Source organism: Strix aluco, chromosome 4 (assembly GCF_031877795.1).
Source record: "Strix aluco isolate bStrAlu1 chromosome 4, bStrAlu1.hap1, whole genome shotgun sequence".
In the NCBI taxonomy this organism is placed as follows: domain Eukaryota; kingdom Metazoa; phylum Chordata; class Aves; order Strigiformes; family Strigidae; genus Strix; species Strix aluco.
In genome coordinates, this window is record NC_133934.1 from 125,201,486 (window position 1) to 125,225,398 (window position 23,913).

The window sequence follows — 23,913 nt, forward strand, 5'->3', positions numbered from 1 at the left end:
GGTGAAAACTCGGTATGTATATAATGGCGTCACATTCATGTTGACTACTAAAAATAATTTTTTTTCATCAGGTTTTATTGTAGAGCACTTTTTGTTTAATCAGATCAGTTCCCAGAACCAGCTGCTTGTGTAGTTATGCAAATGTCAGCGATGAGGTAGGGACAGGGGTAGAGCAGAGATGTGCAGCTGGGGTAGAAAAAAGGGCAGCCTGGGTTTCGATCGACTTACACTGTTACGGGACTAGGACTGAGTGAGTTTAACACCAACACTTTGCATTTAAGTTAGTAGTTATGTAATATGATAGCCAAGCATAAGACAGTTCCCTCATACTGCTGTATACATTCAAAAGGGGAAAAAAAGGGCCAGGCACTCAACTAATGCAAATTAGAATGATTTTATTGATTTTATTATATATTTTTTTAATTGAGTTGCATGGTTTTATGCCAGCTGAATGTGCTTCCTCTCATTTTGAAAGATAATGTAATACTTTCTATGAAATCTGTAATTACATAAAAAGACCGCTTTCTCCCTGCTTACCACAAATCAAACCTTTAAAGTAGACAAAAAACCTATGATAAGTTGTTATTTCAAACAGATTTCATGTGCAAAATAGTCTGTTCAGGACAGGGTTTTTCTTTTAGATGAAAAAGTTGAATATTAATTGTCCTTGAATTTTTGACAGTTCCTTTATACTTTCTTTGTGGATGAAGAAGATTTTTAGATACAGCATGGCAGCTCTCTAGCTTCTATAAACAAAACCACCCCACTAACTTATTAATCCAATAAAAACATTCAACAGGAAACTCTTAAAGCATATAGAACAGGTATTTTATTTTATTCTTACTTGGAAAACCTCACAAGTCCAAACGTGCTTTAGCTGTCTTTGATTTCTGTTCTTCATACAGGTTTCACAGTATCACGTTAACTACTAATGCTTTATTTCTTTAAAAAAATACCGAACTTTGGCTTTTTGGAGGTAAAACTGGTGGTTTATTTATTTATTTATTTACATAATTTTTGTATGTGGCATAGTGCTGAAAAGACTATGGAAAATATTCGTACAGTGCAAGGTAATTTAGTCACTAATTGTATGATAGAAAATTGAAAAGCATAAAGTGTTCAGTCCTAAGTTTGTCCTGGAAGTACAGCTTCTGTGGGCACGTCAGTGTGGACGTTGGAAACATTATGTATTGATTATATATAACAAAGAGTTATAGCATTAATAATTCAGCTGGCAAGAAATGGTTTATATTAGATTATAAATCCTCATATGTTTCCACTGAAAACTGCTACAGATGTGACATCAGATTCCATTAAGCTGAAAAAAGAAATGTAACAAGGAAATGTCAACTGATAGGAGCACTTCTTCTGTAGCGGGTGGAGAAAGGAAGGGAAAGGTTCGTTTACAGAGGGATGAGGCTTAACTTTCAGTATTCAGTATCTCCTGTCTTGCTGGGTTTACCATAGGGGAAGACCACTCTGTTTAGCCCAAGAATTGTGACTCAAGGTGAAGCAGCAGCTAATGCACATCTTCAGGGCATATTTTCCCATTTGTTAGGAGCATATATTTTATAAACCAAAAAGTACTGAATTACTGAGTTGCTTTTATTGTGAATTTACCTCTTGGCAGCTTTTATTGATCATAAAAAGCTGAATATGACTGAAAAGCATTAAGTTAAGACTACTTAAGGAAATAAAGATGGCAGGAGCTGAGTGTGTTGGTGCAGATTTTTGTGTGTCTTCATGAGTCAGTTTCTTGATTCCCCAGGCGTGCTGCTCATCTGGAGTAACCTGACAAAACCCCATCTAATAAAGTGACAGCTTTAGTGTTCTCTTGCCATGTGTTTCTGGGCAGCAAGTAGACACCTCAACAAGAGAATGTAATGAATTTCCAGATAGAGGCATTGCCATGCACATTGATATTAATCTCTGTAGTTAAATTTGTAGAAGATTGGTTGAACATGAAAATGAGTGCAATAGAAAAACAAGTTTTACACATGTTTTTAAAGAAAAACATACCCTCATAGCTTTTAAAAAATTTTTTGAGAAGAGAAAAAAGCAAAATCGGATTATTCCTCTAGGGAGTTTTACTGCTTTGTTACATGTAAATCATTAAACAGGGACCGCACACTTGCTTGGTTTTGCTGACTCTGGTTTAAGACCGTTATTTGCCAATTAATTCTCTTATCTGTTTTTCTTTACCTATAGTGTTATTATTTTATTGCCTGAAGCATGGTCATAATCCCTTTGCATTAAGGACATTAACTGCTTTTGTGTCTTAGGAGTGTGGAAACAGTAAATGAAGCAATGAGAACAGAGTTATTTTTATGTTATAATTGCTTCAACTTTTCGAATTGGATTTTTTCACAAACATGGAACATTTACTTCTTGGATGACTGCTTTAAATCCAGTCCAACTGGTAGAGGCTAGGGGATCATGACTGTTGTTTGTCATTTTAACCCTCGTAACTTGTGCATGTAGCTTATCTATACCATAATGTATTTGTCGTTTTTCCTTAACTGCCTGTTTGTTTACACCAACTTTTGTCTGGGCTCTAACTGAATTGTAAGATCATTGAACAGGAACTGTTCCCACTACCTATGTTTAGTGCCTATCACAATGGGTCGCCAAACGTCATGTTGTCTCTCCTGTAATGTAAACAGTAAGAAGTTAATCATTGTCACGGGCAGATTTTTTTTCTCTTTTAGTGGCATATGTGAAGTTAGTTTGCTTATTCTGGACATGTCTCCAGCATTTTAAATGATCTGCCTGCATGGCCTGTTACCAGACTCCTCAAAAATCTGTAATAGAAGGTATGAACCCCTTTTACTGAGGTGGCTTTGGTGTGACTTTACAGTTCTTGGCCACTTTGGCTTTGTCTGTCCAAGCAGAAGTTTTCTGTGAATAAACATGGGAGCTGACATAGGGCAGTGCCTTTAATTCGGTTGCTTTTTAAATTATTAAATACTTAAATAAGGCAAATAAGACAGGAGAAGCTTTAAGCAGATTTTAGGTAAAGATCGTTTCTGCTTCAGTCACATGTTTTCTGTCCAGAGCTCATTACAATAAGTCATTTAAATCAGTGCAAACCCAATGTAAATTTTGATTTGTTGAATGGTCTGAAGTCTCAACAGAGTAACTACAGGAAATCTCTTACTGTAAACCTGCATGTTGAGGATTCATTTTAGACACCCTCATGTGATTTTGTGAAACAATTATTAGATAAGGGAAGCATTTAAAGAGGTTTTGTGAGTGTTCTTGCACCTGTTACACTAACATGTTTTCAGTTTACTCTTCAGAATAGAACTTTTAATAAAATCTAAGAAGTACAAAACTAATGACGTGTGTTTAAAACATACGTGTAATACAGTTTGCACGTAGGTGTTTCAGAAGCTATCAGTTTTGTACATGAAACAAGCAAGGCAAACTTCTCCGTGCAGCTGCTGGACTTAAGTACTGGTTCCCTGGAAGGAGACAGATCAGTGCCCAGATAAGCCTTAGCCTTTCTTCTCAGGTAGCCAGCTATGACATAGTGCTTCTATATTATGAGAAATTGTGAATAATCGTTTCACATTCACTATCTCTATGTCATTCATGATTTTACAGACTTCTGCTATGTCAGCCCTTAGTGTGGCACTGTACCTAGGTTACCTTTAGCTGCATGGCGTGGCCTGCTGCACCACTATCCCTTTCTCTTCCTCATCTCGAAACTCGGTAGCACTGGAAAGGTGCAGGTTGTCTTATTTATAACTGGGGCACCCCAGCTCTAATTCACTTCCATTATTTATAAACAGATCCCATTCTTTGGAAGGGTCCTTAGAGGTGGTGCTTGAGGAAAGGCCTACATCTCTCTCTCTAAAATTGTATTTAAGTACATATTCCCTCCATTTGAAAAAGCTGCATCTACAGAGAAATTGTTGTGAGCCCCAGCAGGGCTGTACACAACAGCAGAGACCACAGCCAAACTGAAGGGGCTTTGGTTTGGTTGGTTGGGAGTTTTTTGAACACCCAGGATGGTATCAGTGTAACACTGAGCTGAGTGTTGGCACATGTGGAGACACATTTACCTGACATATGAGCTGGTTCAGGAGCTTCTCAGGTGGCAGGCCATGTATGGGTGCTGCACTCAGGGAAAAGAGGAAGGCAGGCATTCAAGGTGCTCCAAATAAAGAAAGAGTAGAGGGAAACTCCCAGGTGACATGTGTCAGAGTGTGGCCAGGGTCTGTCACATCTGAAGCACACCCAGTATCACCATAAGATCAGTGCCAGTGAATGTTTCTTCCTACATTGTTAGCATAGCATGTCCTTTTTATCTTCTTTATTGGGTAGCCTGGGCCAAGTCTAAGGCGAGTTTCTTTAGTAAGAAAAAGTGATCCTTTGCGTAGGTATCTTGACAGCAATTTGACCATGTTGTTCAGACTATATTGCCAAAGGTAGTGGAGGAAAGCGGAGGACAGCGGTATCACTGGTACACTGATTCTTAAAGCATTTTAGCCAGAGAGAGTGTAGGTGGGAAAAAGAATGGTGTTTTGATTATAAACTGCAAACAAGTCCAACTTATCCATAACAGACGGTGTGAACAGGCTCCTGCCTGTAATTATAGCAATGAGCAGGTGCAGGAAGAGTCTCAGGAAAATGATTTCAAGGATGGAAGCAGGACAGAGAATGTAGAGATCAAGTATGGGTGGCATCATAAACAGCTTTCTGCTGATAGGAGTCACATCTGCTGAACTTGCATCCACTGTCAACACTTGTCTAGCAGAGAGCTCTTTGCAGTGCATGGTTGTCCTGGAATCACTTGAACTGAAAGGGATTGAGTTATCCTTGTGCAGACTGTCAAGCTGGTAGCATACTGTTGTAATTCTAAGTTGTCAATGCCATTATCAAGTCAGTCTTACAGACAAGATGAGCAGGACTTAGGATACACTATTGCATGTTCAAATAGTTTAGAAATGGCCATTTGTGCTTGCTTTTTGGGGTCAGGGGAGGACTGTGTTTAATTTGGATGCCTTTTTCAGGGATTGTCTTTTGAGACCCTTTGGCTGCCTTTTGTCAGAGGCTTGCAAGAGTATTCTGGGGAAGCATTGCTGTATGCTTCCTTTGTTTAAAATTTTCCTTTTGCTGTTAGAGACAGCAAGATGGACATCTCATCTGACCTGATATGGCATTCTTATGCAATTTGTTCTTATGTGAGTAATCTGTCCCCTGTGTAACATGAAACGATGATGTCTCACATGCTGTCTCTCCTGGAATACAGCTTTATTAATTTACACATACTATATGCACTAGTTCAGCATTGCAACATCACAGAACCTGATCACTGAGCACAGAACCAGAGTGCGATTACTTTGTGATTAAAGATTTGCCAAATCAAATATGTGTTATACAAGGTTATTGCAGCATCAGAACTGCTATTCTGAACAGATAAAAACTAACATAAAATACTTTTGACATGTTTGTCTTCATAAAACAGCACAGGACACATTTCCTATTTGAAGATTAATTTTTTTAATCTCTCTCAAATGTAATAATATACTAATTTCTCCTTCCCATTGCCAGTGTTTATATCTCCCAGCAATCAATTTTACTTATTTCTCTCACTTCATTGAGAGATACTTTGATTATCCCTTATTAGACACTGGAGAATGGACTGTTTTATAGTAATTCAAATATATGTGTTTATTAAAATGAAGAAGTTAAGGGTTTGAGAGAGCTTTTGTATTTCACAAAGATACTTCTCTTTTTTTGGGAGTGATGTTGACCGTTGATACCTTTAATTATTTCCAACAATCTGTAACTGTGGTGATAGGAGAGCATTGTCAAAGGCCAGGATGTATGAAATGGAACAGTTTAACAAGTGATCATGGCTTCTTGGCTTTTAAAAGCATGAATCTTGATCAGTTTCAGCAATTAATATTTTTGTCTTAAGACAGAGATATTACATATAGCCTGATGTAGTTGGTTAGAAACTGGTTAGAATTAATGTTCTGTAAAGTATGTAAAGCAGCATAAGAACCATTGGTAACTGTTTACATGCTATTAATAATTAGCAACCTTCATACTAGTCTGTTAGGAAAGAACCACGCATTGGGTACAATAGAAACTCAACTCATACGGTTGGGTTCAAATTACATCTGACTTGGACAATAGGGCATGAATGGGGCTCATTTGAGTTTCTGCCACTGTAAACAATGAGATGTTGGAATGTTTCATTTGTTTATTGATTTATTTATTTGGACAGGTGCAGGCTGATCATATGAAATAATTTTTTATTCAAATATAGGCAGAAAATAGCTTAACGAACATTGTCCAGTCAGATTATATGATGATAACTGACATCTTGAATGGACAGACTGAAATTATTTAGCCTGTGGCTGGTTTTGAATTTGGGTCTTAAGATAATGAAATTATGTTCTAGAGAAAGTGCTTTATGTGCTGTCCAGCCACTTAGAAAATAGAAAATACAGATTTTATTTTCTGATCAATTTATTTCTAGTTCCTTCTTTTACTTTCTGTTAAAAATTATGTGCACGTCTGTGAGGTAGATTCTGTTAATGCTAATGGAGCTCATCTTTGAGAAGAGGTCATTCAAATCTGATGGATCCCATCTGGATGAGGATGATTCTCTAGGGTGTAATTTTCCTCAGCTATTTGAAACCCTTTCGTAAGTGCTCCAAAGCAATCAGATTCTATAATTTGGAAAATGATGGTAGGGGAAAGAGCGAGGAAGATTGTTGCTGGGATTGTTAGGAAGTAGTATCACAGAACTAATAGCCTAAATTAATGCAAGGGGAGCCTTGATTCAGGCTTTTTTGTCTTCTCCATCAGCTGGACACCCGCATTTCTCCCAAGTGGACACTACAAAGGGAGAATGGATGATGGTAGCACATCTTACCATTTGGGGCAGGGGAAGGTTGAAACTGGAGAAACAATATGAAGGTACATGCAGAAGACATTATCCTTGGTCCACAGTTTCCCAGCTCACTCATGTCACATGGAAAAATGCACAGCAATGTGCAGACAAGAGAAAATCCCACAAATACATGTTTTACAGATAGAAATAAACCTACAAAAGGATTGAGCGGACCTTACACATTTAATATCTTGAATTATTTTACCACACAACTTAGCCTATGCTATTAAATTCAAGTGTTGCAACTACACGTTGCATCATAGTCCTTTCAAAGTTGTTCCTCTCTCTCTCACCAGGTGGAAAGGATTTGATATACTCTCAGCTTGATAAACAGTGGCTTTAATATTTCAGTTCATACTGAGAATTTGCTGTCTTTATTTCTCTTTCAATGTTATGTTGCATTTAAACAATGACAAGGCTTCTCTTCTAATGCACACGTTTGATTCCTGTCAGTGCTAACAGAAGGTATGTGCAGCCACCAATGGAAGAGTAGACTAGAGTTTCTCTTGAGGTGAACAACTGTTTATAATTAGAGTTGTGGGAATGAAGAAAAACCCAGCTAGCAAGCAAACAGTCACTCTTCCAAAAAGCTTGGTAAACTCATAAAGCTCAAGAGCTTAATCTCTGAACCAGAGTGCTTGTTATCTAATCCCTACCAGCTGTTGTGTACTTGGTAGCCATGACATCTGTAATAGAGCTGAAGGGCCTGTCTATATTGGTTGGCACCTTTACCCACCAACTGAACTTGATTCTTCCTTCATTGCTCACATTTACCTGCTTTAAATCATTAACCAGTTGCTCAGGGTTTGATCATCCATTTAACCATACTTTATAATAGAGAGCTTGGGCTGCTTTTCACATTAAGCATATTTTAGGTATGTAGGATTTCAGCAGGTCTAGTTTTTGCCTTGCTAATAAAAGAAAGATATCAACCAAATTAATTTCATCTGGTTGCATACTGATTCCTTATATAGACTTAAAACTGACCTAGGAGTGAAATCTCTTGAGTTGTATTTTAGCTGATAAATACCATCACACTTCTAATAAGCAGGGTAAACAATTATATACATGTCTCTGTTAACTGGTGTATATGAATTGGTATAGGTGATTATAGAAGATAGAATATAAATGTAAGCAATTTGGTACATGTTCATTATAACTGTGGAAGAATGCTCGTTCTCAGGGATCAGTTTCAGCTGTGCTGTAGTGGATGTCATTCTTTTTAAGACAGCAGAGGACAGAAATTGGCCCAACTTGAGAAAATAATCCATTTTATGTCTCCAAGTTCTTGGGTGAGTGCTGTGACTTGGAGGCTACTGTTAGACAGTATCCTCACCACCACAAGCAGGGCAGAGTAACAGCTGTTGCGTAGAATGGAGTGCCATCTCTTCGTGTTAGGCATATCATGGACAAAACTACTATTTTGGGCCTTGTAAGGGGTTAGAGGGAAGGATGTCTTGTTCCTGGATCCCATATGAGTTGTTAGGAGGTAAGCTGTCCTCCTAAGATAAGACCATTTTTGGATATAGCACCTGAATGATCTGAAGTTGGTACTGTGGCAAAAATTGGGCCTGAAGACTACCATAGTCTTAAATTAGCTGTCAGCATAATATTGTGGATCTAAGATTTTGAACTGTCCTAAGACATTTCTCAGCATCTATAATACTTACTGTCAAAATCCAGAATAATGGTCTCATAAATAAAACCAACTATACCAAGTTTTCAAAGAAATGCTTGTTAAATTTTGTTGCATTTCATTATAGTAATTTTTCACTAGGAATTAATTTTACTGATGGATTTATTTTTTTCCCCCCCCAGAATGGCACTAAGAAGTTCTGGGATTTTATGAGGACACATGACAGGTAACAGATGGAATCATGTTTTTCCTTTTGTCTTTATGTGGTATTTCATACTGTCTTCTCTTCCACTGGTCAGATCTTGTTGATGTGGTGTCACTTCTTTTTCCTTCGATTTCCTCTTCAATTCTCACTTATTATGTAATACTTGCAGATAGTTCTCTACTATTTTAGACAGAATTAGCAGAAATTTTAAAATCTCCTCATTGTTTATTATGCTTTCAGTAAGTTTTGTCTGTGCTTGACTTTTCAAATATTAGTGTTGATACGTGATGTATTGTACATTTTAATGTTTACATAGAAAATGGAACTGAAAGTTTGGATTGTATAAAATTTTCTTTTTTGAGTGTGAAGGGAGGACTCTACCCCCACATAATGAACCCTGTTGTTATTTGTGCCATTAAATGGTCTAGTCCCAAGTATGTGACCATACTCTCTCACCTCTGAATATACAATCCCAGGTATTGCCCTAACATAAAGACTGTTAAAAAGCAATCTAAAGTTATGGTCCTACTGTTTGTTTTTTTTTCCACTGGCAATTACTTGGAATAAAGTTGTGATTCTGTTTTATGTTTGAGTAAATCGTAGTATTATGCTAACATTTTTATTTTACTCCTCTCTGTCACTGCTATATAATGATGTTTTAGGTCAAGCCTAATTCAAGTAACTTAACAAATGCCTGAAACCTTTCAGGCCCTCCATTCTATACAGCAAAACCCTCTCCTAAGCACACAGGAAGAAATTGATGGTAGAAACTTTGTTCTGTTTTTCCAATTGTATTTCTCCTATCAGGGAAGAAAATCAGTTAACTCCTGACTTTAAAGGTCAGTTCATGCAAAATTATAACAAATAGGGTATATATGAAACAGACCCAGTCTCAGAGTTATTAAATACTAAAATATTCATATGACTTTTTTTAAAGTATAAAAATTTAATGCAGTCACTGAAAATTTAGGTACTAGAAGATAAAAATAAAAAGCAAAGGTAACAACTTTTCCCTAGAAAAAGCTTTTCTAAAGCTATTAAATGTAAAAACTGTAGCAAAACACTAATGGCAAAAGAAATTGTGACTTATAACCACAACCATGTTGAGAGATGAATTCTTCTTGTGCATGAAATAAGTAGATAAAATCAATTGCATTTTTGGAAATTCTTCTCTGTTGGAATCCTCTAAATCCTTACAGTGAGTATTTTTGTGTGTAGGTACCTGGGATGGACATAAAGCGATAGCAACACTTTTTATCAATATAAACATTATGAAGGTAAAAGTTCCAGGAAGACTGGGAAAATATTAGATAGATTAAAAGTGCCTGTACTGCTTGAGAATGAAGACAGAAAAGGGAGTGATATTTCAATACTGACTTCACACTTGCTTTTGGAATTTTCCTGGAAGACAGTTCTGTCTTTGCACTTTGTCTATCCATATGGGCATGTGCCTGAATTTATGATCGCAGAGACAAAGGCTGAAATGATAATTGATTGCTGGAAATTTAATATACGCCCTGTACTTTCAAGCAAGTGAATCCAGCCTCAAGTCACAGTGCTGAGAACATGACTTCCAGATGAATAATTTGTATTACTATTTTTGTTTAAACTTTTAGTTTATTGCTCTGTGATAATGTGCGAATATATGCAACTGAGTGGGGTAAATATTAAAGGATCAGTTTTCCGTGAACTTCTTGGGAACAGTATTTCTGAAGGACTTTTGTGGACATTTTTAAAATAGTTGAGAACATAACTGTATAAAAAGGCTACAGCCACATGTCATGCCAGTCATCTCTGGTCACATAACATTTGTTAGCTTCAGATGTACAACAGCTGCCATCCTAACTTATTAGTGACTACTGTTGAACTGTAGAATGTCTAATGCTCTTTCACAAGTAAATTCAGTGCAACTTCTGATACCAAAGGTAATAATGTGAAGTCCATGGTTTTACATAAATTCTGTTTGTGAATATGAAGCCAATTATTATCAGATAAATCAGTATAATGCATTAAAGCTCTACATTCTACTGTATCTTAAATAGGTTAGCTGTGATGCTAGTTATATGGGAAAGTCACATTGTCTAGTTGCTGAAGATTATGCAGAACTTCATACTTAGCGGGCACTTAGAGGTTCATTACTCTTAATGAAGGATAAAATCTAGAAGAAGATGAGGGGTTTCCAGGATACATGTCCTGTTGGTGAGGATTTCCTAGTGCATATGTCTTCTTCAGGAAGATTGTAGGTGTCTTCCATAATTAAGATCACTTTTCCATAATACTTTTTCAAAAGTATTCAAAACTTATTTTACTTCTGAAAATTCTTCAACACTGTTAAATGCTCCAAGTTTTTTTAATAATGCTCTTTACCTAAATTGAACATACTCATTGGAATGCCAGATCCGTAAAGTACACATATGTATATATTATATTTACATATAATTGATATGTATAATGAATTTAATGATGCTGAATTAAAAAAAAATAAAATACTGTGCTAATCGTATCAAACCAGACATTGAGCCTAACTCATGTCTTTATCTGTCATCCTCTTTTAGCAGCACAAGTAAACGTCTGCTTAAGAGTCACTTCCTTGCTGTATGACAGTGAACCTTAGTTCACTTGTATGCTGGGTTCCTTTGGGACCCTTGTGTTCTTTCTCATTTCAAATGAGGTCAACATAAGTCAATATTCAATAGATTTGTATCAGAATATAGACTTGATACAGGAAAATACTTAGCAAGAGAGATGAAATTATTTTTGTATAAGTTTATCCTTTCCAACTGTTCGGATGAACAGCTGATTAAATTATACAAAGATGAAAATGTGAGGACTGCAGTGGTCATTTCATTTGCCTTAAGTGTGAGTCATCTTTTAAAATCTCACTATATATTGCAGTAGGACAAGATCATTTAACCATATGCAAGCTGGCATAACACTAGCACAAGCTGAAATAGCAAACTTTTTATTAGATACTACTTTTTATTTTTTTAGTTATTGCAGATTTGGGCTTGAGTCTATAGTGTGTGTCTCCTGAGCTTTCTTAAGATCAAGACCATTCAGAACTAGAGCATCAGTCCTGGAGTCACCTATGCTTTACACAGTTTGTGATTTATACTGGACAAATAATTGCTTACTCTCAGTCCCTCCATGCCACTTAAAGGCAAAAACAGTTTAGTGCAAAATTATTACTGGTCACAAAATAAACTGTTACCAAGGCAAACCTGTCAAAAGTCAACTGAGTGTCAGTATAGACAAAAGAAGCATCATTTCTTACCATATTTAGGTTTAAACTGTAACAGAAGGAAGACCTAGAACACAATGACATATCCAGGGAGAGTAATTAAGTCCTGGAACAGTTTGCCCAGAGAGGCTGAGGAACCTCTGTCCTTGGAGAAATTCAACCCTTGACTGGACAAGGCTGTGAGAAATTAGACCTAACTTAGAAGTTAGTCTGATTCTGAGCAGAAGATTGGGTCAGATGATCTCCAAAAGTCTCTTACAACCTGAAGGTTTCTATGATTTTATAAGTAGATTAAATACTTAATGAATATTACAGTTCCCATCTGACAGCTGTCAAAAATTTGTAAACTTGTCAAGAAATCTGTCAACTTATAAGCCATTTTCCTATTGGAAATTAATATGTTTACTATCGTTTTTGTCTTGCAGCATTACATTTAAGTTAATTGTTCTTTCAAACATATAGATTAACATTATCAGAGCTCATTGCAAGGTTTTATTACGTCGTTAGAAACAACAGTGAAGATTACTAAAAATGAAAGAAGAAAAATAAAAATCCTTGATTAGCTCTTTTTGATTGTAATTATTGAACAAGTTTATTGAGGTGGTGCACGTAAGTGTTACATAATTCTGGTCTGTTGTGTCAGGCTGTGACACACAGCAAAAAATGCTTTCTGCAGTTATTTTATGCAATGCTTGATTTTCTGATTAAGTATACTTTTCCTCTGAATACTCAGCTGATGTGTTTGCTCATTATTAAACATGTCCTTATGAAACACAAGAGGCGTGCAATCTATGAAAATTGAAGTGCAAGGTATATTTCAAGACCCTTCTTAGACCTGGGTCTGTTGGAACTAGTTAGCAATTTGTGGTGGTGTGATTTGTGGGGGGAGGAGCTGTTAAGTTTTTTTTAAGGTCACTGTTTTTAAAAATAAAAAATTCGATCAGGAGGACATTTTCCTTCTGCAAGTTTATGGTGATTTTCTGTCAGAAATAGAATACAAAGTAATCATCGATGCCTGTAACAAAAAATTATCCTCTAAAATCAGACTCACGTTCCAGTTATATTGTCTCTCATCCTAATTTTGCTATATTTAATATAGTAAGAGCCTGAAATGTAATACTTAAGTTTTACATTCATCTACTTTATAAAGCAATAGACCAAGTTCATTTCAGGTTTCAGCAACTCCCCTTAAACAGATTCAAGGCTTTTAAAAGACATAATTTGGGAACAGATGAAGGTCAGTGTACAGTCATGTGCTCGCTTTTGTGCTTTGAGTAGTAATGTCTGAGAACAGGAGCATAACTGTACTTTTTACTAGTTGACAAGTAAAAGGACAGCTTTCCAGTTGCATTGTGAATGGCTATAAAGCAAAATTATGGCTACTTCTCTACTTGAAAATATGAAAAATTCACTGTGAAGTACACTACATTTAAAAGAAAACAAATTTGAGGAGACTGAATTGCATGCAAGATTGTTATGTGAGTTCCTCTCAACTCTGAAAATACCATGTGACAAGGAAAAGGCATTTGGACTAAAAAGATTTACAACTCTGCATGTGCATTGTATCCTTTTTATGCTGTGTTTTTACCTACAGAAACATGTCACAGTGGCTCAGTAATAGTTCCGGACTTAAAAATTCTTAATGGAAGAAACTTTAAGTCTTTTCTAATCTCTCTAAAAAGAGGAGGAAATAATATTCCTACTTTATAAGACTGGCTTCTTTTATGCAGTGAGATTAATTTATTTCAGATTTAAAACAAATTAATTCCTAATTTAATTTAATTGTTTACTAAGAAAATAGGCTTTCTACTTTATCTGTTGCAAAGACAACTGAAAAGTGTGGTTTTCCATCATGAGGGATTTTGCAGAGTGAAGGAAACCAAGGCAATCTGCACCCCGCCATGTTTTCTCCTGCACGTACCAGCCCTGGAGTGAACAGAAACAGGTTCTTGAGGCAAGTTAAAAGTGAATGTAACTCAGAACGGGAAAATGAATGTGCTCAACCAGTCACTCTGTGCATTGAAGTTACCTGACGGAGCGCTGGCTTCTGCATGCTGCTGGTCAGGGAACGTGGCTGCACAGGGGCATCGAGGAATGCTGCTGCCGAACGGCCGTGCCTGGAGCCTGCCTCATCCCCGGCCCTGGCCACGAGAGACGGCCAGGTGATGGGTTGCTAGAGCCACGCAAGTGGCCTGGAGGAGCAGGGTGGCTATTCTGGCTCAGTGGCTGTAGCAGGCAGCTATGGAGACAGGGTGGAAGTCATGTGCCCTGACCACATTATAGGAGTGGATTAAATTCCTTCTCCTATTTCATACGCCAGATCATTTAGGCTTTATGGAAACTTAATCCTGTATGTATTTTTCTGGTTTATGTCCTAGTGTATTATAAGACACCATGAAATTTAACTCAGATGCTTCCTTTGTGCAAGAATTATCACAGTAGCTTTAAAATGGGTAAAATACAACTTTGTAACATCTTTTTAGGTAAAAAAAAAAAACTGTTTCTTGGGTGGCATGTGCCTTTTATGTGCAATGATGTGCTGTTGTGCTCTAAACCTTGTCTGTCTTTGTAAAGTCTCCTCCAGGGTGTCAATGGTGTGGAATTTTCTTGATTATCTTCAAAGATAGTGCAGAAGGTAATGCACTGTTTAAAATAAACTGGATGAAGTTCAACAAACAACAAAAATGATGAAAAGTTTAGGGAAATAATAGCTGAGAGAAGGTAATGATGGCTGGGCATGTTCGTGCAAAGGATAACACAACCAAAGAGAAAAACTACTACTTATAACAAAAATGTGAAGGGATGTTCTAAAGCATGCCAGAATCATTCAATTTATCAGTAATCAATGACAGAACAAGAAAAGGTGTCTCACATGGAAAGTATTTTTTAAATGAAAGACTAAGAAACCATTTTTACCAATAGGCAATAAGACAATCTAGGAAGGCATGTTTTGTAATCACTGTCATTGAAAACACTCAGGTCTAGACTTGATATCTGTCTATCAAGAATGCTATCAGAATAATGATATTTTTCCTGCTATTAGAAGGAAAAATGTAGTAGCCTATTAGTTTCCTTCAACCCAAGTAATTACATGATTTGTTTACATATGATATTTGCAAATAAAATGCACTTAATGCTTGAGTTTTTTTGCTTCTCATTTTTGGGGTTTTTTTTCAGTGAAGACTTGGCAGATCCTCTGCTTCTGTGCCAGGAGTTCTGCAGGCGTGTTTGCTGTCTTTTAAGATGTCTTATTATGTTGTTACCTTAGGATCCGATCTAAATAAAATCATAGCAGTGAGGCAAAAATAAATGTATTTCGTGCTTTAAAGTTATCAAAGAAAAACACAAAATCAAAAGCCAAATTTTGAGATTCTCATTTCACCTTTTTCAGTATGTGAAATGAAAGCACCACATAACATATAAACTCTTCTCTGCTGTATTACTGAAATAGGGTAAAATGACAATAAAATCTTTATTTAGGGCATTGCTTCATTGGGAAGTTAAATGTTTGCTTAATTTTAAGAACGGAATCCATAAAAATTCTTAAAACGAAGCAAGTACACAAGAGTTTTGGCTGATTAGTCATAAATTTCTAAATACAGATTTCTGGTATCCAGAGGCATCTTGTTTTCACAACTTTAGGGACTTAATTTTTTATTATTTGCAATAATATGCAAAATAAGTGGGTGTGTTTATTCTCTTATAGTCAGTAAAATCAAGAAGAGTCTTCCCTCTGCTTCCAGGTGGTTTTGAAATAAACCTGTTCTGTCTGAAGAGTATCAAAATTTTTTACATGGTCTAGAGACAGTAACTTGGTCATGGCCTGCATTAGGGATTGGTAAAAATAATCTTATGAAAGCTAGGAAATGTTCTCTAATCAGAGAACCAGTGTTTTTAGAATTTTATCTGAAAAAATCTCTTGGAAAAGAGGAAACTAGTGAAACCCTTATTCTGGAAATGGGAAATTAGGTAAAATGTTGACAGCTGCCAGTTTCTCAGCCGGTGTTTCTCGCTAATGGTGGTGAGATGATACATTTATACCTGGCAAAAAATTGTGTTATTCACTTCATATTTGGCTTCTGCTAGTTAAGAAACAAAGTTGCTGGTCTGTCCATTACTTTAGCTAGGGCAGAACACTCAAGCTTTTTATTTTGTGAGGTGTCCATGAAATCTGATACTGTTTTAAAAATTTGATTTCTGCCATTTCTGAGTGGGGTCATACTTATGCCTTTTAGATGGATTATTTATTGGTCTTATTACATGATAGCATTTATAATGGCAGTTTCACAAATAATTAGGAATTGGAACAAAAGCCCATCAGGCTCTGACATCTGTTGCACATAATGCCCACAAAGCTTTATTTAATCAAATAAGTTAGCATAAAACCTGAATTTATTTATTAAAATATTTTGTTGAAAGAATCCCATTGAGATGCAATGTGTCATTTCCAAGGGTATCCTAGGATACAGGCCAAGATATGACACTTAAAGAATGTTATTGAGAGCAATGTGCTTTGATGTCTCATTTATTTTGCAGTTGAATTTACTTTCTGTTTTTTTCTTTGTTATATGAAAACAGGGTGCTGGGAGGATTGTTTATTCCAAAGAAGTTGTCCTGCATCATATTCTCTGGTTGGGTACAAATGACTACTTTACAAGTAGATAGAGATTATGTTTTAAAAGTGCATGTAGATGGATTTGTTAGCACTTCTTAATTCATTCTTCCACTGGTCTGATGATTAACCAAACATATGCTTCCTGCTTTATGGTGTCATGAACAACTTCCTCCTGCAGTTCAGTTTACTGAAACCAATCTTCCTTTTGATTTTTCCAAAGTACCATTTATTTTCTTAAGCGTACGTGTCTCACCACTTTATTCTGATTTTACTTAGTATTAAATATTTACGTTGTGTTGGAGAAAGCGTTCAGATTTCATCAGAATACAGCAGTGTTCTAGACGTCTCTAATTATCTTTTGCCAAATCCACTTTATCTGTGATTAGTATGAAAGGCTGAATGTTTTTGTCGGGAGCTTATAGCTTTGCTTTTGTAATAGGCTGCATTTTAAGCAGCCAATTGGATTGGTGTTGGCCTTTGAAAAATGTAAAATGCTTTGAAGGAAGACTTAAATGAACCAGTAAAGATTGTGCAAGCACACACATTTAATCTCAGGACTATCTGCATTATAGTTAAAGCTCTGGGAAACTAAAGGAATTGCACTGGAGAATAATCAAAGGGTACAGCTTTATTACATGTCTGTTCTGAAAACGAAGGGACTGTTTTCTCTGGCTTAAGATACTAGGTGCTGCTCTGATAAAAGGAAGAAGACAGCACTTTAGACACCACATTAGAAGATTTCAGGGACATGTCCAACTGTGAAACGGATGGTTAATTTGAATACAGAAGTGACACAGGGGCTACATGTGCAAACAATACTACAGACTTTCAAGTAATTTTGAGATAGTATTTAGCCTTTAAAAGTAGGTGGAAGTGGCTGAGGTTAATAGCTAGGAAGCCCTGGCTTTCAATGTTAACATCAGTCTTTTTTTAGGTGCTTTATCTTCCATTATTCAATTCTGATCACAATTTGTGTGTGACACACACGTACCCATGCTAGACAGGAGGAGATCCTGAGTTACTCTTACAATGATTAAAGAAAGGTCAGTTTCTTTGCCTGTATTACCTCATCAATTACTTAGTGTACTATAGTATTAGTACAAGATTATCATTAAAAATCCTCATCTCCAGCCTTGAGAGTCTTATTTCATTCACAGAAACACAAGAGAATCTTGTCCTTTTCTTTGCTATTACTATACTGTGATTTTTTTTAAATTATTTTTTAGTTTTGCAAATTCACATTTGTAAAGTATGCATTAAAGTCACATCTAAGAATAATGAAAGGTTGAATCAATCTTTATTTATTAAAGGATTTTAAAAGTTTTTCTTATGAAGAGCAATTAGTGTTAGCAGTTGCTTGTGGATTAACTGTAGCCCAGGTCAACAAATGACAAATCATCAAGATAGATTACCAAACCGATGACTGCAAGTTGAAATTACATTTCTACCTAAAAAAACTCCAACAACAAAAAGCAAAAAACACCCTCAGACAAAAAAAGGCAGCACAACCCCACCCCCCCAAACCCCTAACCCCCACCCCCAAAACCTTCCTTCAAGTATTTGAGCTCTAGAAGTACATGTTCTTGTACCTTTGGCAAATCTTATTTGCTGATCTTAATTGCTAGGATGTATTTCAAACGAATTAAGTTTCCATCCCTCCATATGTGTGTGCACATTTTAACAGGATGTCAGTTTTCATCTGTCCCTTAGCTCTTAACTGCTGTGGTCAAATGCTGCGTTTTTTTGCACTGCTCCTAGAAACATCACCTTCCTTTCTCAGGTTTGAGTGTGTGAAGTTGTAGTAGTATTTCTGTATAAATGTCTGCTCTGCTGGAATGTCATAAAGCATCAGTTATCGTGAGTTCAATAAATACAGGCTGTACTATGTTGGGGGAAGGAAAAGATTTGGAAATAGTTTTTTAGGCCAATGGCACACAATGAAATAATTTTCTAAACGCTTATAAGAGGTGTTTTCAACTGTAAAGGTTGTATTCAGGTGGATATATTCTCTTTCAATGATAATCTTAAAGGCTGAGGAAGAATTAAGATTCTGGACTCCTGTGTTGCAGATGTCCATGGGTCAGTTGTATGTCATTTCTGCACATTGACTTAGACATTTTAGGGAAGCCAAATATCCATTAGAGAATCCTAATACTTAAGTATTTCAGTCAGGGTTTTCTTTGAAGTTTAAATGGTTAAATGCTACATGAGATCCTTGACTGAATAGTTGGAATCCCTTTAGGAAAACATTGTGTTAGATACCAAGACCAGGCACACTTTAACTGCAAACTTGAGTACAATAAAAGCTCAAGTACAGGTTAACTGGTCTTTCAGGATATGTCTTGCTGATGTTTTAGGTACACATCTTTCTTAAAATATTTTAAGGCTACCCTAATTGTTCCTATGTTTACAGAAAGAACAGTACCCTACATTACTGCACAGTAACCTGTTTACATGCGTGCTTTCTTCGGGAGAGTCTCCTGTAATTAGAGTAGTGATTTATTGTATGTATAAAGTGAGTAGGAGCTACTACAGGGGGAAGCCAAGGAGGAGTTGGGCTGAAGGCTGAGCAGGCCTGTGGTCTTCATCAGCCCTGGAAGACACTGTACAAACCTGTGTCATCACTTAGTATGTTGTCTTTCTGTCCAGTTGTAGTCCCTAACGCAGCCACCGACAGATGCAGTGCAGAGGAGACATCTCCTTCATTGGTCCGAGGTGATCTATGTCTTATGGAAGCAAATTATAGCTCTGGAATGACACGTAGAGCACATTTCAAAGAGTTTTCTTCTCAGCAAGCCCACTGGCCCTGCGTGCAGCAGTTGTGCTGGGTGCTAGTTGAGTCCCAGGTGCAGGTGTGTGGCTCAGTGGCATTGAGTTTGCATTAATGACCTCTCCTCCTACACCAGCAATTTCCCTGAGTGTCAGCTGCTGGAGGAACAGCCAGCAAAGATGTACAACTGTGGAATATGGAAAAAAGTAATAATGTGCAAAACAATGGCAGGTCTAAGCTGAGACAATGTTTCATTTGTGCAGTTGTGTTATAGCTTGTTTTTAAGGTATGGAGGCAAAGTTTGGATCCATCATGATCCTTTTACATCTGAGTATTCTTTTCCTTTGTAAAAATAACAACAAAGTGGTCTTACACTCATGTTTGGGACATGGGCACAGGAAGCCTGTTGCTACATTAGGACCTTCAGTGTCCATTTCAGGTTAAATTCTTGTCTAGAATTCCTGCCTCTTTTAGAAAGTTTGGCTTGGCTTTCTTTTCCCTTCTAGTGGTTCTGTGTGATTTTTCTCTGATAACATACAGCTTGGGCTTTGTTTATTTTCTGTATCTTTTATTTGTGGAGATGTTCCCAAAAGTCATTGTGAATGTTTTAATTTATTTTATATATTTACTCTTTATTGATCACTTTAAAGCTTATAGATGCATATAAAATATTCTAAAATAGGGTTGGTTTTAACATTTTAAAGGGAATTGCTGAATCAAATACCCATGTAATATCCTGTGGTATGGTGCCACTGAAAGATGTATTTACAACTTTGCTTTTGTAGTAGTCCTTTTTGGTAGCCTGGATCATCTGTAAAAATAATAATCTCAAAATAATTTTGTAGTGAATTCTTCATAGCATGATTTAAAACTTCAGAAGGTAAATACTTTCCTTATCTCACAGTCTAGACCAAACAGCTGAACCCACATATTTGAATTGTCGCAGCAATAAGGAAACCCATTGAAAGCAGTGTCTCTGGGGATCCTCCACTTAGATCAATTGAACAGTCTTGCCCTAACTTTCTGTAATATTCAACTAACTGTCCTGCATTCAGCTTCAAATGGGTTATCAGAAGTTACAGACCTAGTGATCTGTGGAAATATTTCATGTTATGTTGTTTCTTGTGGAATAAGAAATACCAAATGGCATTTGTAATGTTGCAATCCTCCTAAGAAGGTGTAATTCTGAACTTTCTCCTCCATGACTCTCCAACTTTGACAAAAAATATTAGAACTTGCGTGTTGTGGTTTGTTAAAAAATGTAAATTTATGTTCAAAATTGTCAGTCTCTCAGAAAATTAGAAGTAATTAAATAGAAAGTTCTACAGATTTGTGCCATTTCTGTACCCTCTCATCTCAAGATGTTGTGAGAAGCAGACAATTGTAATAACTTGCTGCTACTCCTTTCCAGCTTAATTTGATCTTGTTCCTTAATTCTGACAGATTGTTTTTAATTTTCCCATCTGTTCCATAAAAATCTCAAGTGATTGACTCTTAGGAAAAAATAACGTCTAATAGCTGAGCCATTTTTAATGAGTTGGTATGAGTTATTTAATGAGACGTGCCGAAGAAGGCAAGCCAAGTGAAAGATTGGGCCCAGGGTGGTGGATGTAAAGAAAGGTAAAGGGCAACTGTATGCTTCAGGAAGTCTCTACTCTTCTCTTTAACCTCAACTTTGGACTGCTGCTGTCTCCAGTTTCAGGCGGTGAACATCCTTAGACCCATGGACAAAAAACAAAGGTTCCGTAGCAGTAATTCCTTTTCCCCTTTTATTTTGTGCAATGTCTAGCCTCAGACAGTACCGCTTTGGAGAGGGGAACAGTCGTGCAAAGGGGTGGGGGGAAAACAGATCAAAGAATAAACCTAAATAAACTTTAAAATGTTGTAGGCTGTGGTTTAACTTAATTTCTTCTAGCAACCTACACCATAACTCCCAGATACTCTACTGTTAGGTCAGAAAGAACACCCGTGCCAGTAAACAGGGTGAATGTTCTCCAGCCTCTATGAAGGCTAAAACCTTTGCTTTAAAATTGCCTGCAAATGACATCTCCTGGGGCAGGAAGCCATCAATATGCAGTATGGGTCTTTGAGAATAGCAACCATGAATATAAATGTTAACATCTGGACTTCTCCTTTCCGTTTTGGTTTTTATATATTATTATAATAAACATTAACATTATTTTTAATAATCATCAAATAGCAGTTTCTCTGGCAGCTTGAGACTTCATTATTAAGTGAAATAGTGAAAATAAATATACAAGGAAAGTTGAAAGTTTGACTCAACTCTGCAAATATGCCATTGTTAGTCTAATCTATTGTAGAATTCATAGAATAATGAATTAACTTTCCAATTGCATACAGTGAGGCATAACAAATGAGAGAATGCTACCATGCTAATGAGCAAAATATACACTTGTTTTTGCAGGTTTTAATGGGCTACCAACTAAGGAGAGAGACTTTTGTCTGCATCTTTTTTAACCAGTAAAATCTGAGTAATTTAAGTGAACAGAGAACATAGTACTCCACACTTTCTGAGCATCTCCAAATATTCAGCCTGTCAGGTTTCCCTGTGACATGTATTTCAAATGACCAAAGAGGATGGGGGAAAGATTAAAATGTGACTTTTAAACCACTGAATGTGGTAGCAGTTAAAACCGCTTCTGGTTTAAATTTGTACAAAATTGGACTTGGATAGTGTCTGTTTTAAGGCCCACGCTCAGCAAGTAGCCAGAGATAGGAGATGCTTTGTGCTTATACAGAAGTCTCTGGCTCAGCTGACGAGTTAGGCTATCCTAATCTAGGATTGGTAAAAGGGAAGAAAGCGTTTTTATTGTTAAGGAATTTTTTCCTTGTTATTAATATCTAGTAGCAGTGTTCCTATAGTTGGATTTTTTTTTTTTTTTTTTTCTGCTGGGGAGAAGGAATTGATTGGTGGCTTACTTTGCATGGCAGGATACAGAAGTGACTTAATTTTGGGTAAATTCTCATGGGCTTTGGGAACATGACCCATTATCTATCCCTCTTGATGGATTTTGGACAAGGATATTCTTGCATTGTGACTTTCGTAATAAATCTTGTATGTATTTATGTAGTTAAAAATAAATTCACAAGATGTAAGTTTAATAGTTCTGCGTTAATCCTTCATAAAGCATTGATCTTTTGTTTTTTATCTTCTTCCTCAGTGTGTCAATCCTGATCTTTAATACTTCTCGGCAGTGCTTTGTTGTGGTGAAGCAGTTCCGCCCAGGTAATCCTCTTTTTTTAGATTTACTTTTGCTCTGTAGTGGAGCAAGCTTTTAAGGGTTTAGCAGTTAAAAGTTGGTGCATCTGTGGTGATAAAATCTTTGTTCTATATTCTGTTTCTTTGTATGATAGCCCACCCTTTTCAGTTGGTCAGAATTTCTAACCAGGGAAATTTCCATTACAGATGAAACGAATGATCAGGGTAGCCTTACATTCTGCTTTTGGGCTAGTCATTGTCCTCTTGGATGAAATTACAAACAGCTCTACAATGATCATGCAATAGATTGCTTTTATTTGGTGTTCCTTCTTGACCTATCTAGTATTTAGTAGGCAGCTTCTGTGCAGAAGCACAATATTTTTTTTTTTGGTCTTAAATATTCCTTTGGTTTTTTAATGTGTTATTGTGCATTGTATACTTGGGAATTTAAAATGAGGGAAATTCAGGACTGTATGCTTTTTCATCAATATGTGGACAGCTTCCTTTTAGCAGTGATTACTATGAATTTAGGTAATATAGTATTTTTTTCTGAATTTTTGTATCAGTTATTTTAATTCAAAGCAATATTTACTTTATGGAAGTTAAAAATGAAATTCATATTCTCTGCATGTTAATTAAAAAAATCACAAGATATTTCACTGACTGTTGCTAAGAGACCATTTCAAGACGATTCATGGTAGACTTTATAGGAAACTTTCTAGGGTGGTGTCATGCTGTCCTTTCTTACTGATAGTGATTGACAGCCTTTTCAGTGTTATTCAGCACTGTTACACTGACAGTGCGTACTTCTCATTGACTATTATAAAGAGAAGGTATTTATTTGTTTATTAATAATCCAATGTCTTTCATTTGCCAGTCAAATAAAATGGCTTGATATAGCTGTTGCTCTCTTTGAGGCAATCCTAGGCAGAAGCCTTCATATATGTGCATATATTTATATATGTACTGAACAGCAACATGTTCATTACATCATCCGTATGGAAGTGTCAAATCTGCCTCAAAAGACTGGACTGTTCTCAGAGTTAAACTGTTCCAGGGGCTGGAGCTGCTCGGAAAAAGCTGGCCTTAGGGACAGTGATGGGTCATAGCAGTTCAGTGATTGCAACCATGCCCTGACAGTACTCACATCAGTAATTATTATATATTTTTTATACATACATAAAATTATATTTCCATTCCATGCTTATTGTTTGCCTTGGTGCCTGTTCCACAAAGCAGAAATGAAAGCTGAGACTTTTCTCATTGCTAGCTCCTATCAGAGTCCCACCAGGAAGGTGATAGCTTGTTACTTG

General features: G+C 36.5%; 1 protein-coding gene across 2 annotated transcripts in view; it reads left to right on the forward strand.

The window, feature by feature from the left end:
* The window catches only part of NUDT14 (nudix hydrolase 14), a 61,223-nt gene that overhangs the window by 19,679 nt on the left and 17,631 nt on the right, over positions 1–23,913 (forward strand). The window contains exons 2-3 of one of the 2 annotated variants that reach the window (XM_074820984.1): positions 8,732–8,775; positions 22,563–22,627. In XM_074820984.1, coding sequence (XP_074677085.1) covers positions 8,732–8,775; positions 22,563–22,627 — 109 coding nt within the window. Of the gene's footprint in view, positions 1–8,728; positions 8,776–22,562; positions 22,628–23,913 lie in introns of both variants that reach the window. The other variant, XM_074820986.1, reaches the window with a different exon arrangement.